At 35.3% G+C, this 14854-nt stretch overlaps 1 protein-coding gene across 5 annotated transcripts in view; it reads right to left on the reverse strand.

Annotated features, from left to right (window-relative positions):
- The window catches only part of PRKD1 (protein kinase D1), a 96773-nt gene that overhangs the window by 33138 nt on the left and 48781 nt on the right, over nucleotides 1–14854 (reverse strand). For 3 of the 5 annotated variants that reach the window (XR_014947213.1, XM_015864971.3, XM_015864970.2), the window contains exon 2: nucleotides 12257–12395. Coding sequence is in view for 2 of the 5 variants with exons in the window: in XM_015864971.3 (XP_015720457.2) it covers nucleotides 12257–12395 (139 nt within the window). In the remaining 3 variants the exon portion in view is untranslated. Of the gene's footprint in view, nucleotides 1–333; nucleotides 405–12256; nucleotides 12396–14854 lie in introns of those variants that run through there. The other 2 variants (XM_085550426.1, XM_015864974.3) reach the window with 2 other exon arrangements.

Consider the following 14854-nt stretch of genomic DNA (forward strand, 5'->3'; position numbering starts at 1 on the left):
TGGCTCAGTTGCAATAAATACTAGGAGACTTGAACACCTTTAGTTCTTGGCTTATCCCTCACGTATTAATAAAAACAAAAACCAGCAAGCTAATGAAGACTTAAAGTCAACCATCAAGTCCACCATCATTTCTGTGTATACAGTCATATTTTTTTCAATGGAATCAAAGAATAATTTGTTGGAAAACTGAGCACTCAAAATTTAAAATAAATACTGATATTAAAATATAAAAATGTATCTTCATTCTTCATCTGTAAACATCAGAACAAAATATAGTGATACAAACTGATCATTTTGTATGTCAGTAAATACCCTCCTCTTCTCTCCACTTACCTGGTTTATGCAGCTGTGATATAGGTATGCAGACATGGTCTTCTGCATTTTGGGAACTCCAGTCATTCAGCCTAATATAACAAAGATACCTCCTCAGCAAGGAGGCTTCAGCCCTCTGCTTGCTTTTTTCAGAGATTGAAACTAAGTTCTGAGTCTCAGCCCTTTCCATTCAATAACTTTGATTATGGAATTTGCACAGCATGCATACAGGCAGCTTTAAGAGTATGGCAGTTACCTTCTCCTCCTCTATAGATAACAATGATCACGGAAAAGCCGTAAGCTTATTCTAAGTTAAGCATAAAAAATAAAACAACGTGTGCAATATACTTCCAACAAGACTGTGAAGTGTACGGCCTTACTCTTGTCTCTCTAAATTAAATTTCCATGTAACATAAAGATAAAATCAAAAAGTCTACTTTAACAAGACAGTAAGTCAGCAAGTCTACCCAGGGAGAAGACAACAAGGCATTAATTTTAATACCATATCTACGCATTTATATGTAAAATACACTCATGCAATTATCAAAGCACAGTTAAAATAGGAGCAGTGTTTAAAAACAAAAATAATGCAAGCCTCAATCTAGTGAGGAATTTATATATAGAAGTTCATACCTATTTTCCTAAGTATTTACCCAGATTTATTCAAGTACTTAAATTCTATTCTGAGTAAAGGAACTTTACTATGTTGGAAGATGGGAGGGAAACTTTTCATGGATTTACTGGTTTTTCAAATAGTATGAGCGGTGCAAAAAAAAAAAACAAAAACCAAACAAACAAAATAAAACAAAAAAACAACCCAAACAACGCAGCCAAACTCAGAAAAGCAGTAGCTGTCATTTATTCTCACAGTTTAGATAATGAATTGAAAATATTTTAACCTACCCTTAATATTAAAATACTGCTTTCTGTGAAATGGAAATAACAGTACCTCTGTAGAATCTGATTTGAATTTAAAATTTTCCAGAGGCAGTTTTGCCTTAGGGATTTCATTGTTTGTCTCTCTTTCTGTGTCTTCCATCTGAAGCTGTTAAGTGGATGGAAAGCATTTTGTCATTATTCTCCCTTACCTTCACTTTTATTGAACTACTCCCTTCTCATCCCTCTCCCCAAATGGCAAAGAAATAATTGATATCCTTTTCATTAAAGCTATAACTGAATCTTCTGACCTCCTTGCAAATTAATGATTGTGTTATCATGGTTCATGCTCCTGTAATAAAAACTGTTTGTACTCCCAAGGCAAAAAACATGATTTAGAAATGACTTAATTACACCTTCTGTTTAGTCTGGGTTACAAATAAGTGTAACACTAAATAAATATCACATTTTTAGCAGTAGTAATGGAATTTTAGGAGACAAAAATCTAATGTAAAGAAACCTCCGAAAGAATGGAACTTGAAGTTTATGCAGTGATGATTATGAACACACATACAATATTGCATACAGATTTTAAAAATCTGGATGTCCTATATACTTTCCCTTCTTTTACAATGAAACCAGCAAAACAGGTGATGAAATTTCAGAGAAACTACTTTTCAATTGAAGTTTAGTTTTTGCCTGAATTGTTTAACTGATTACTGAACTAATATTGGGATCCTTCCTTGACAGAAAAGTAAACTGGCTGTGCTGAATTGTGGCTGGATTTAAATAGCTCTGTGGCAAGGTCATCATTTTCATAGGATACTCACCCTCCTGCAGTTGTCTCATCTGCTACAACAGAAAGTACATACTAGAGTTAAATCTCAGCAGTGACAAGCTGACCGGTAAATTTGTCTACCTAACATAAACTCTAAGAGCAGCTGAGCTATACTTCTGTGGTGACGAGACTGTGAGTTAGTAAAGAAGGGTCTGTCTGAATGCAAGGTACCAGAAACTAAAGACAAAGCAATGAAAATAAGGAAATCATTTCAGGGAATGATGAAAGACTGCTGCATCCTGACCATGTACTAGGCTTTTAGGCTGGCATACAAAGGAGAGCAGATCAGCACTGCAGCAAATTGCTACTACGGCACTCACTCTCCAGTCTAAAGCCTCTCAGGCACCACCAACAACAGGCCAGCAAGAAACTGAAGTTAATGTGAAACTATTAGATGGGGAACACCAGCCTGCTGGTTGAAAAGGTATGTTCTGGGATACTTCCTGCATTATCAAAAGATGAGCAGAGATAAATATCATTTTTACCCTTCATTTTTACCCTCTTTACTGAATAACTGGAACTTCAAAATATATCATTTTATACTAAAAATATAAATATTCAAAAATGAAAGGTGGGGAGGACATTTACATGATTCTAAGAAAGCTTTAAATTTTACAAGTACTAAAGAATCTAGTAATCAAAAGAAAACATACCAATATTTCTTCCCCTTAATTTGAACTTTTGGTAATGTTCTACTATGCTTAAGGGTATGAAAACATTTTGGGTTTTAATCCTTCATGTAATACAGTATGTTTCTCGGCTTAAATTTATGTGTTCTCATCAGTCTCTGTAGAAAGCATTCTAGTTTTTGGTCTCATGAAATAGTGTTATTTTAGAGCACTATTCGTTGAAACTATGATATGTAGACCTTATTTTAGAAGAATTACGTGAACTAGACATTTGCCCACATCTTTTATCTGTATAAATATATAAAATTCACAGAATCAGAATCACAGTACTGTTCAGGTTGGAAAGGACCTTGCAGATCATCTTCTCTAGCTTCTCTGTTTAAGCAGGGGCACTTACAGCTACATCTGTTTGGATGGCCTTCAAATACCTCCAAGAATGAGAATTCACAGACCCTCTGCACTGTGCAAGTCAGTGCACAGCCACAGAGCACACTTGAACAGTGCACTGTGCAAATTCACAGCCTGTGCAAGTGCTCCATTGCCTGAACAGTAAAGAAGTCTTCTGGAGGAAATTCTTGGTACTGATAAATGCCTAGCTTTATCCTCTTTGCAGTTTCCCTTGTCATTCTGCAACATAGCTTTTTCAATTTTCAATAGTTAAACATAGTACAGCTTAGATTTTCAGAGCATGCAGTACCAGAACTAGTAGAGTATGAACTAGATTTTTTTAAATTTCTTATGTAATTTTTCAACTTGTAATTGTTTAAATTTACACATCTAGAAACGCTTTCATATAACTACTAACAACCAAAGTTTTAGCCTACAGAATTTCAGTGTTATGAAATGATAAAACAAAAGCCCTGCTGACAAAGAGAACAATACATATGTTTCAAATTAAATGGAGATCTTTCTTATTAACAAAACAAAAAAAAAAAGTTAGGGTACCTTCATTCTATAACATTACACTGTTGCTATGAAGGCAACTTTAAGACTGTATGTAAAATTGCATCCAGATAAAAGAATGGGCTCCAAATGTGCTCATTATTGTACATTGAGAAACCAATTACTTTGTAGATAACTTCACAATATTATGTTCTTAAATGATGTTATGCTATTAATTCTCTGAATAGCTTTTCATCATCTATTTAACCATTCCAAGTATCACCAAAATACAGACATTGAAACTAGAACAGTTTTGACAAGACAATTTCATCAAGTCTGTTAATGTCTTGGCTGTTAGTGGCCAGTGTTCTCTGTTCAGGGCTCAGAAGCAGATCTATCAATCATCACAGCTGGAAATGAGAACAATAAGCCATTGCACCGATAGAAGCAAGTCCTGTTTTCAGAAGGAGGCAAATGATTTACCAATCACTCTGAGTTCCAAATCCAGAAGGACCTGAACTATTAGCCATTTTGAGCAGTAGAGCTTCATGTAATGGGAATTTTTCTCTAGCATCTATGCCTCTCATAGCCTAAAAAAAAAAATCAACCACACGATCAGTAATATCTTGCAACTATGAAAAGCAGACATTCCCCTGCTATCCTCTTCCATGTGGAATGCCTTTAAAAGTAATGTATCCCATTGACTTCCCACAGGCACTCTTAACCGAGTCTTTTGCTACGACAGCTGCTGACACTCACCACTTAAAAAATAAATAAAACATATCCTTGCACACTATTCAACTTCAAGTATTGCTTAAGCCATATCAAGTAATGGATGTCTGTACAATTTCACCGGGCTAAGAGACAGGAGAGCCTTTTACTCTCTGAAATTCCATTCTGGCAATCAATGAAAGTCTAAGAGAGTTTCACCAGTCAGCTGACTACTAGAAGTTCAAACAAGCCAAAGATTTGACCTCTAATCTCTATCTTAATATCTGATTTAGAAATAAAATTAAGGTTATCAAGATTCCAATATATGAAAATTAAAATTTCCTAAGAACTAGACATATGCAGATTTTTAATCACTGTTTATTTTTTCTTGTCTGAGATAAGGAAGGTTGGATAAGGAAAATTCAGATCTAATGCATTTACCAGAAGCACTTCAAGGTTTATATGCAGGAAAACCCAATAAGGTGGGTTTTTTTTTCTTTTCCTTTTTCCTACCTATTATTGCTTTTATCCCAGTTGGCAGGTAATCCGCTGCCAACTGAGGGAAAATGTGTGTATGTGTATTGTGTATGTTTGGTGGCCCTGCTAGGCAGGGGGGTTGGAACTACATGATCCTTGAGGTCCCTTCCAACCCGGGTAATTCTGTGATTCTGTGATTCTGTGAAATAAACGTTGAGAACTGAATTCTGAACTCAAGAAAAAGTCTGCAACTTACTAGCAGCAACTGGTAGTGTCTGATTACATTTTTTGATAGTGCCGGAACTGTGTAAAAGTGGAACAACCTGAATCTTCCAGTCATAAAGAGACAGGAAACAGAAACACCAAATATGTCACTGTTTACATGTTGCATTCCTGCATATAGACTAATTAGATTGGAAAAAAATGTGAGCTTGGTGGCACACAAGGTCCTCCAAAACAGCACCTCAGCACCTGGAAGCAAGAGGGTAAATATTCTGCCTACAAGTACAATGCTGGGAATGAAGCATGATTCCAGAGATCAGGAAACTGAAGGCAAAGGGATGTTCATACATTTTGGCTAGTGACAACTAAAAGTGGGAGCTGCAAGCAGAGGCATAGAAGGAAACAAGAGAAATTTTTATTCAACCTTCCCAGGCCAGTAGCTACCTGCCGCCTGGGAGAGGCAGTGGGGAGCTAGTGGGCATTAGGCTGAGATGAGAACCAAGTGGACAAGCCATTGAGACATCCAAGTGAAGCAAAAGCTCTAATCCCCTTGGTTCTTAACTAAATTCCAGCATCCGGATTCAATACAGGCTGTTGCCTGTACCATTGCTTGTATCTTAGCTCACAGTTTCAAACTGCATTTATCATGAAGTTATACTGCAGATATGTTAATTTAGCACAGGAAAACAAAAGTTTACTGAATACAATGCTCAAAATGAACTCTGGTTACTGGCAAAAAAGAGTAGTTGCAAATTAGAAGAAAAAGAAATCAGCCCCTTGCTTCTATGGTTGGATACAATTTAATATCAAAAAGTAAATACTGTGAGTCTTCTACTATACGTTCCTTTTGAGTATTTGCAGGTAACATATTTGTGTCAACTGAAAATGGAGTTGTAAATATAACAAAAAACTGATTTTATTTATTTATTTGTAATCTTGAAACCTGTTCTCAAATTCCTTTATGAAAACCAATAACAAGGCTGCATATTTTTTTCTGTTTACAGGACTGTGTCTAGCCAATGCATCAAAATGCTTGAACTTATTTGCCATAATTCTACTTAGCACTGCACCCCTCCCTTGCCTGGTTTCAGCCAAGAAACTGTTAATAGCTGACCTATGTTTTGGTTGTAGATGAGGGGTAGGTGTGTGCCCAGGGCTGGGTTCAGCCACTAGGTGGGGAAGAGCTTTACCCATGATGGCAGTGCAGCAGGGTGAGATCGCATTATAGGCTGTGCAGGGCAGCACATGGGTTGGACATGCTTGCTGTAAACCATTTCCAGGCACATAAATGACAAGTGAGTCATAAGAAGTCACCAAGTATTCACCAAGGGTAAGTCATACATGATAAACTTCTGTAACTAAATGACTGGCTTGGTATACAAAAGAAGAGCTGTGGATATTGTCTTACTAAATTTCAGTAAGGCTTTTGATATTGCCTCCGTTAAAATGTGAAGCCGCTGTTAACTGAAAACTGGCCAAACTGCTTGACCAAGGGGGTGGTGATCAGGTGCATAAAACCCAGTTGGAAGGCCACTTAACTATCAGTGTATCCCAGGAGTCAATACAGTCTATGCCTGACTAATGAGTCTTTCAAAGACCTCAGACTATCAGAGAAAAGGAACAGAAGAATGACTGTAAATAATTATTGTGTATTTTCATCCCCACTTTAATCTTTTCTGGGATATGTTCTCCAGTCATAACCCAGTGAAGAAAATGGACAATTTGTGCATAAAATATCCAAGATGGCATAACCTGGAAAAAAATTATTGCTAGAAATGGTTTTTGGTGGTGAATTTTTTGTTTGTTTGTTTTTAATGGATTAAAACAACTCAGGAATGACTGAGTGTGAATCTGCAATGCCTGGTCATTGTTTGTCAGGAAAAACAAACAAACAAAAAACTCCCCAGAATATTCAGAGAATATACAATTGCTCCACTGAACACAAAACTGTTGATGTTGACTTACTGGCTTACCTAGGATTCCACCTATGCACAAAATAAAATGATATTGAATACACATAGAGAAATACACACAGAGAAATGGCGACACCATTATCTTAACATTGTGTTTGGTTTCTGAGATCAACCTAAAACAAGCTACAGTAAGAGAGAAGAATTGACAGATGAGAAAAAACAGAGTAGTCTTGGAAAGTGACTTTCATGTACGGAGAGATTACAAGACTGTAATCCTGTCATTTTTAAAGGAAATGAGTAAGCAGGTACTGGATTCCAGAAGAGGAGGAAGCCACAAAACAATAAAACCAGGGAACAAACAATCTCTGAAGTAAAAACTTCTGCACCAATGAGACAAATTTTCATGCCCTGAGAGGCAGGCAAGCTCTTCAGACTTAGGCAACAAGTCACCTACTAGCTGGCTAGGATAACAGAAACATTACTGAGGCCTTATTTAGAGACAGAATGACCTAGATCCTGAAATCAGAGAGTCTGAAAAAGCAAAGATTGTCCTAACAACAGTTTTTTTCCTGATATACCTGCAACTTTGTTGTTAGCCTGTTGGCAGGTTAACAACAAAGCTCTTCTGATGGGCAAGTTATTCCAAGTGGATTACCCTAAGCTGTTTTTCATTAAACTCCTCTCCAAGGTTTTTACTGCTGTTCTCCCTTCAAAATTTGCTACTATCAATTAAAAACTATTCTGACGTAAGCATTTGATAAGTATATATTAGCCAATGTAAATGTCAAGAGAACATATCAAATTTAAAAAAAAAAAAAAAAAGTGAGGAAAAGTGTTTTTTGCTTAGCATAACAATTCCTGTTTAATGCTTTGATTACTAGGGGAAAAAAAGGAAATAAACATAAATATGCTGGAGATAATTGCTTACTTATCTGCAGATTTTATACAGTTCAAAATATTTTAACATATACAAGATAGTATAAACTCTACTGAATCTAAATAAAATGTCAGCAAATAATGATCAGATGGTGCATCATCTATGGGATATATATAAACATGGGAAACAGCTTCTGTTTTAATGCTTACTGAAAGCAGTGCATCAATTTCTGTCCTCATCTGCTCAGCAAGAAAACATGAAAGAGTTGCTATTTGATTTTATTACTTTAGGAATCCTGCCAAGTTGTGCACGACTGCTCACAGCAAGTAGATGAAGAACATCCCACTAATTCTCTCTAGTATTTCCTCATCTGTCCTTCCACTGGCTGGCAAAGACCTTTTACAACCCAATGTAATTTTGCCTCAGTAAAACAAACAAACAAACAAAAAAAACACCAAAAACAAACAAACAAACAAAAAACTTTCTATAAGCAAATTCATATTAAAATTGTAGGTAGATATTTTAATCTCTATATAACATACAAGCAAACATTGACAAATTAGCAAAGCTGCTTTTAATAAATCTTCCGAAACTATGTATAGGACATAAATTATGCTGGTATGAACCTAAGTATGAAGGCATCTAAAGTAACTGTTTCCTTTCAAGGCCTTGAATAATGGAACTCAAAAAGAGTCAGTGCACAGTAGTTCAGCATCTCCCATTTGCTAGCTTCCTCTACCGAGGCCATACTTCCATTTAAGGGAAAAGAAGGCAAACACAGTTCATCTGAAAAAGGTCACAAATACACAGATAAAGGGGTAGTTGCATCTACAGAGATCTTGAAATGGTAACTGATACATACACTGCCACCTTCATTTCAGAAGCAAGCTAACTCATCTAAAGTTCAGATCTCCAGTATTAACTTTATGTAAAAACTTGATGCAACTTTTTAACTACTTAACATCTCCAGAAAGAATTTATATGAAAGTTCATACCCTTCAATAATTAATATCTTTCTACTGGCATTAATAATTGGCAGTTGGAATATATAATTTTTAAAGCTAATCAAAAGAGTACCAAAATGCTTCAGCCAGGTGTAAAGCTAAAGAAGAGAATATTTCAGAATATATCAGGATAGTGTATTCTATTCATATCTAATGTGAATTTTACATCTGCTTTATGAATCATTTTTGCATCCTCTATTTTGTCAGTGGAACATGAAATACACCTTTTAAATGGATCCAGTTCAAGCTTGAAACTAATTCTGCTTATTCATACTAAGACTGAAGAACATTTTTCAACTGAAGATCGCCTTACATGAAATTCACTTCCTTTTCTTGAGAAGACTGGAACAGTGCATTTTAGAGAAAGAGTATGCAAAAGCTGCAGTGAGGTTTCTCTTCCTTACAGTATTTATCAGTGAATGACTACTCATTTACAACTACCTTTGATTATAACTTTGCAGCTTCAGTTTCTTGCTTCCTGGTTTGAGCAGTTTGTTAATTTTCTAGAGTATTCTACACAAAAGGAATCCTTCCTACAAATAAAGCTCAATAAAAATCCTTTCTCCAGAGATTTTGATCTTTTTTCAGTCTCCAATGCCATTTAACAGTTAAGTAAATGTTGGGTTCAGTGAACACAAAGGACTTCCTCTTTTGTGCATGTCCGAAAAGTACACCAGGTGTACTTTTCTGACAATTTGAAGAGAAATGGAATATAAAATGTGTAGCTAATATAACAGCACCATGGCAAGAGGGACATTACTGACAGAATGGCATTAGTGATACCGCTCAATGCTCATAAACAACTGTAGCCTATTAAGCCACCTTGGTTCAACAAACAAATTTGTGGTTTTAAGCAATTTATTTCTTATGTGCCCTCATTTCTCCTATACAAGCACTATCAGAATCTCATACAGTCAAATGAAATAAAACATTAAAACAGATAATACTTTAAAAATACATAAAAGGAAGAAAAACTTTTAGAAAGTAAAAACAAAACTGTACTTATGAGGTCTACAAATGTTCCTAACGAAAGTTTCCTTTTCATCCTTGAGTCTGTAACTCTACCTTTCCCCCTCATAACAACATCTGACATTTTGCCTCCAAAACATCAGAATTTATATTGACACTGAACAGAGCTCAGACAGCTGATCCTAGCAGTCTGTGTTTATCTCCTGTGGGCCAGTCAGCAGACAAACACACACCAGTTGTTTAGCAAGATGCATGATTCTTACACTCCATTAAAATCCCAACTGCCTAATTCACCAATGTAAAATGCAAGTAATAATGATCACTATGAATATATAAAAGCACAGCAGGTGCTGCACTTTCACTGGAATATGCTAGCCCTTCCACAGACTGTTTCAGTTATATTATTTGACGTCTGTGGGTACAGTTTTATTCTCAAAAATGGCTTAAAGTGTTCCAGTTATACTCTTCTCAACTACGAATTTTCCTATGTAACTTTTTATCTCCCTCAAGAATTTGGAATATACAGTCCAAACAAGAAGATGATCTTACTATTGCTTAAGCTGTCAAGACAATAAATAGAATATGAAAATTAAAAAAAAAACACAAACCGCATGTAATAATCACAGGTCATTCCAGCCTTGTCAGAAGATTTATTTACATAAAGAACTATGAAAACATATTATGCAACCCCAAAGTATTAGAGCTGACAGTTCAGCTTTTTCTCCACTGTCAAATATTGATTTCTGCAATAAAAAAATTGAATGCAGTGGATCAGTATAGCTTTTGACGCCAGATATCAGAGCCTCAAGGGCTGTTTACCCACAGCACACAGTTTTCAGCAGCAAAGCTGTAGCATTAACACTATGGTCTATTGCCTTTTTGAGGTATGCTACTCAAAAATAATTTTCCAAAACCTTGAATTTACAGAACTTTGGAATGTATATTCTGTTGAGACATTTTTAACATAAAATAGAACACTTGATCAAACACACAAAGCAGCAGTCAGATGTGGTGAAGCCTCTGTCTTTGGAGATACTCAACGACCAACTAGACATGCCTTCTGAGCAACCTGAACTAGATATCCCTCCTTGAGAAAAGGGATTGGACCAAGTGATCTCCAGAGGTCTGACCCTTCCAACCATAACTATTCTGTGATTCTATGATATTTTATAGACTAATAATGAGGGATAATAATAATAATAACAACAATATGGGAAGATAACTAATCCATTGTATGTCAAATAGGATCAAGCTTCTTATTTTAAGAACTTTAAGCACAATCGCACGTGTTCTCTCCCCTACTGAAGTTCAGGCTAATACTTCCCAGAGGCAGAAAATGTACTCTGATTGTTGACAGGGACACAGGACGTGCCCAAGAGTGAGTAAAAGGAAGACACAGGAGATTGACAAACTCACTGTAGTTGTTGGATATCTTGCATTTTCAAGTTGGATATCTTGCAATTTCAGTTGGTGCCTGTCACATGCTAAAGTGAATATTTGTGTTTTCTAACAGCTTCCTAGGCTTCTCTGAGACACCTTTCTCTAGTCCTCTAAATTTTACTATGTAAAGTCCATCACCCTATCTTATGCAAGTCAAACTAAGTTCATGCAGCTACTTGCCTGATTTTGGGAAACTGGAAGATACGTGGGCTCAATTTAAAACTCATGAAAACAATGCATCAAATGAAATACTACATTCCTTGCTTCTTCATTTGATGTATTGATATGGAGTGGTTATATTAAATGGAATACCTGAAATAGAGATTACTGGCATCTACTAAAGCCATTCACAAATAATATATGTTTACTACCAAATCTAGAATTAATTTTTTCCTCTTACTTTTTAAAGTAAGAGGAAAATGTAATCATACAAAGAATCAGAGCAGCCCTGAAAGACATTGCTACAAAAGGCTGTGAAAAATCATTTGCTCTACTTCCAATAGACATATTATAGCAGTTCATATAAGATAAAAGCTAAAAATGCTTATTTTAAAAGAAGCCATGTCACTATTAATAAAAATGGCATTGGTAATTCCCACACAGGTTATTATGAACTAGCCATACCAATTAATAGACTAAGAGAGAAATATATAATATACCTAGTTACATATTGTTGATACATTACACAAGACATCTTAAGACCAATTCTAATTTTCAATCTATAGTGTTAATTAAATGTTAAAATGTTTTTGTTATATGTTTTCTTTCAACAATGCTTCTTTGAAAAAAGTGCTTCCCCACTGGATGACTTTCCTCTGAAAATTCAAACCTAACTTTTTTCATATCAGCTATTAAAATTAACTAGTTGCTTAAATAATAATATGGATAAAATCAAGCTGTCAAAAAAGAAGAACTCAAAATTTAAGAGGCATATAATGACAATATACATGATATAGACACATTTGTGAAGATTTTGATCCAGTATAAGTGAAAATCCATACATGCAAAATTTCCTTTTCCTTGGATCCTAAGTATGACAAAAATACTGTAGATGTCTTGAGTTGTGCAAGTATGACAATCATTTTCTTTTTTTTTTTTATAGTTACCTGATAAGACAACTTCAACTAAGTCTCCTTCTTGGATATCCCCAGCTGATTTCACCAACTGGAGAATGTTTTCAGAGGTAGGGTCATGGCGGAAGAGAAGAATTTTGTCATACATTCCGTAGAAACCACATTCAGGAAACTGCAAATACAAACCTGAATGTTACTAAACTGCAATAACACAACTGTAAACAACAATATAATTAATTTTCAGTGCAGAGTAGACCATTGTTCACACTATCACAAAACAAAAGTGAATGTTTTTCCATATATGGCAGTATTTACCACTGTATAAATATATACCACTGTATAAATGGCATTTCCCCCAACCACATACTCACATTTGCCTTTTTTTGGTCTGCAACTAATGTGGAATCTATTAACAAATAGGAGAAAAATAACTCCATCCTTTAATTGATGCCTTTTCAAAGACAAATTCATAAGCAACTTGATTAGATCCTGGTGGAGAAGGTTACTGGACTAGAGAGCCTCCACCAATCTACATTATTTCATAATCCTACAAACTTTACACAGATAAGTGGTAAAATGATATCTAAAGGTCATTAATAATTTTCAGCTTGACCTAAGATACAAGACCTAAGTGATATATCACCAGATATTAATCATTTCTTGAGACTAAATTATGTCACTTAACACATTCACTTAACAATTGTTCTGTGTCAGACAAATTATTATTAATTTTTGTCTATGTTTCTGAAATGATAAATGAAAAAAAAAAAAAAAAGATTCTTAATTGTATTAGTTCTTTCAGATTTTTATGCTTAAAATATAGATTTCCAAAGCTTACAAAGCATCTGTTCATTGAGATGATGTCACGGAGATTTCTTCTTTATTCCTCAAATGTTAAATACTGGATGGAAAATTATTAATTTATGCACTAAATAAAGTTATCACAGAATGACAGGATTATCAAGGTTGGAAAAGACCTAGAAGATCATCTAGTCCAACCATTACCAATACTTCCCAGATAGATCACATTCCTCAACACAACATCCAAACGTTTTTTGAGCACTCCCATGGTTGGTGACTCCACCACCTCCCTGGGCAGTGCATTCCAATGCCTGAAATGCATTGTTATGAAGTGCAATGTTATGAATTTCTTGATAAGTTTAATTGAATTTATTATAATTAGTTGTTTTCCTAAAAGATATTTTAAAATCTAATGATTTCTGAAAAAGAATATATAGCTAAATCTAAAGCCAGCTATAAGTCAGATAAGCATGTAATTTCTTGTGGAGTCTCCCTCTCTGGAGATATTCAAGACCTGCCTGGACATCTACCTGCGCAACCTGGTGTAGGGAACCTGCTTTGGCAGAGGGTTTGGACTCAATGATCTCTGAAGGTCCCTTCTAACCCCTACGATTCTGTGATTCTCTGAAGTGATCAACAGTTTTTCTTTCACACTCTACAGTATGCAGCACCACTGAGCTGAAAGCAAAAGCCTGATGGAACTACTTGCTGCCAGAAGACTGAAGGAATTTGCTTATTTGGAAGCACTGTAAAATGAAAAACACCTTTCAAAACAGCCACTTACAGCCTCTTTCAAACACTGATAGAATTATTGCACTCCACTGTATTTCAGAGATAGGACAGGCATTTCCCTCTAAATCTTTTTTTTTTCCCCCCTCTCAGCATACTCCCATTTCATTTGCTCTTTTAATATTACTTCCATTTGTATTTACCTATAAAAAAGTATTTTCTGTACTGCACATATAATATGTGTGAGTGTGTAAATATGTACATTTTAAGGCATCATTTATTATATTCTAAAGAGAGACGAACTCAATTACTAGCATAATAAAAAAATATATATGTAAGAGTTATTTGCTAGTTTCAAGTTAGTTTTCCCAACATAAGCTACTCTATCACCAAGAAAGCCATTTTGATGGTGCTGTTCTCCAAATAAAATGCTGTGTAAAGTCCAACTGTTGCAACAGTGACAAAAATATTCCCTCAGCTAAGTTTTTCCTGCCAACAATAATGTTGATAAGCGCAAACAAAAGTAAACAAAAAGCCAACACATTGCTTGGTACTACCACACTATAAATATCATCTATTTTTGCCAAATACAGAGCAAAATAGGAAATGCATACATGTAAAAGCCACCTAAAAGCTCACTAGAGTTGACTAACTAAAAGCTAACTAAAAATGACATTATTATACATTCTTAACACTGTTAAAAGCCCTTTACTATAGTAGGTGCTTAAATGGAATTACCAGGAATGAAATAATAATAGAAAATACTATCATGTGGAAAGAGAATATTTCCTTAAGAATCAGGACACAACAAAATTGTTTAGGAGTGAGCCTTGAGTACAGCCAAAAGTTACCAGTTTTATGAAGGTTCAAGTGTTGAAAAGTAACAGCACTATGGGTCCTTGCTTCCTTTTTGCCTCCATGACCCCTTAAAAGGTTTACTCCTGATCTAATTGCTCAGTTAAGCAGAAATTTCCAAGATGACTCCCAGTCAGCCAGGCAGGAATCATTCTCCAGTGATGAGACCAAGTAAAAGAGTTGAACTCCTTCCTCCAGAAGCAGTGAGACTGCATTCCCATTGCTTATTTTAAGCAGATCCCCAGC

Source organism: Coturnix japonica, chromosome 5 (assembly GCF_054131305.1).
Source record: "Coturnix japonica strain WE chromosome 5, WE-NBRP24, whole genome shotgun sequence".
Classification (NCBI taxonomy): Eukaryota; Metazoa; Chordata; class Aves; order Galliformes; family Phasianidae; genus Coturnix; species Coturnix japonica.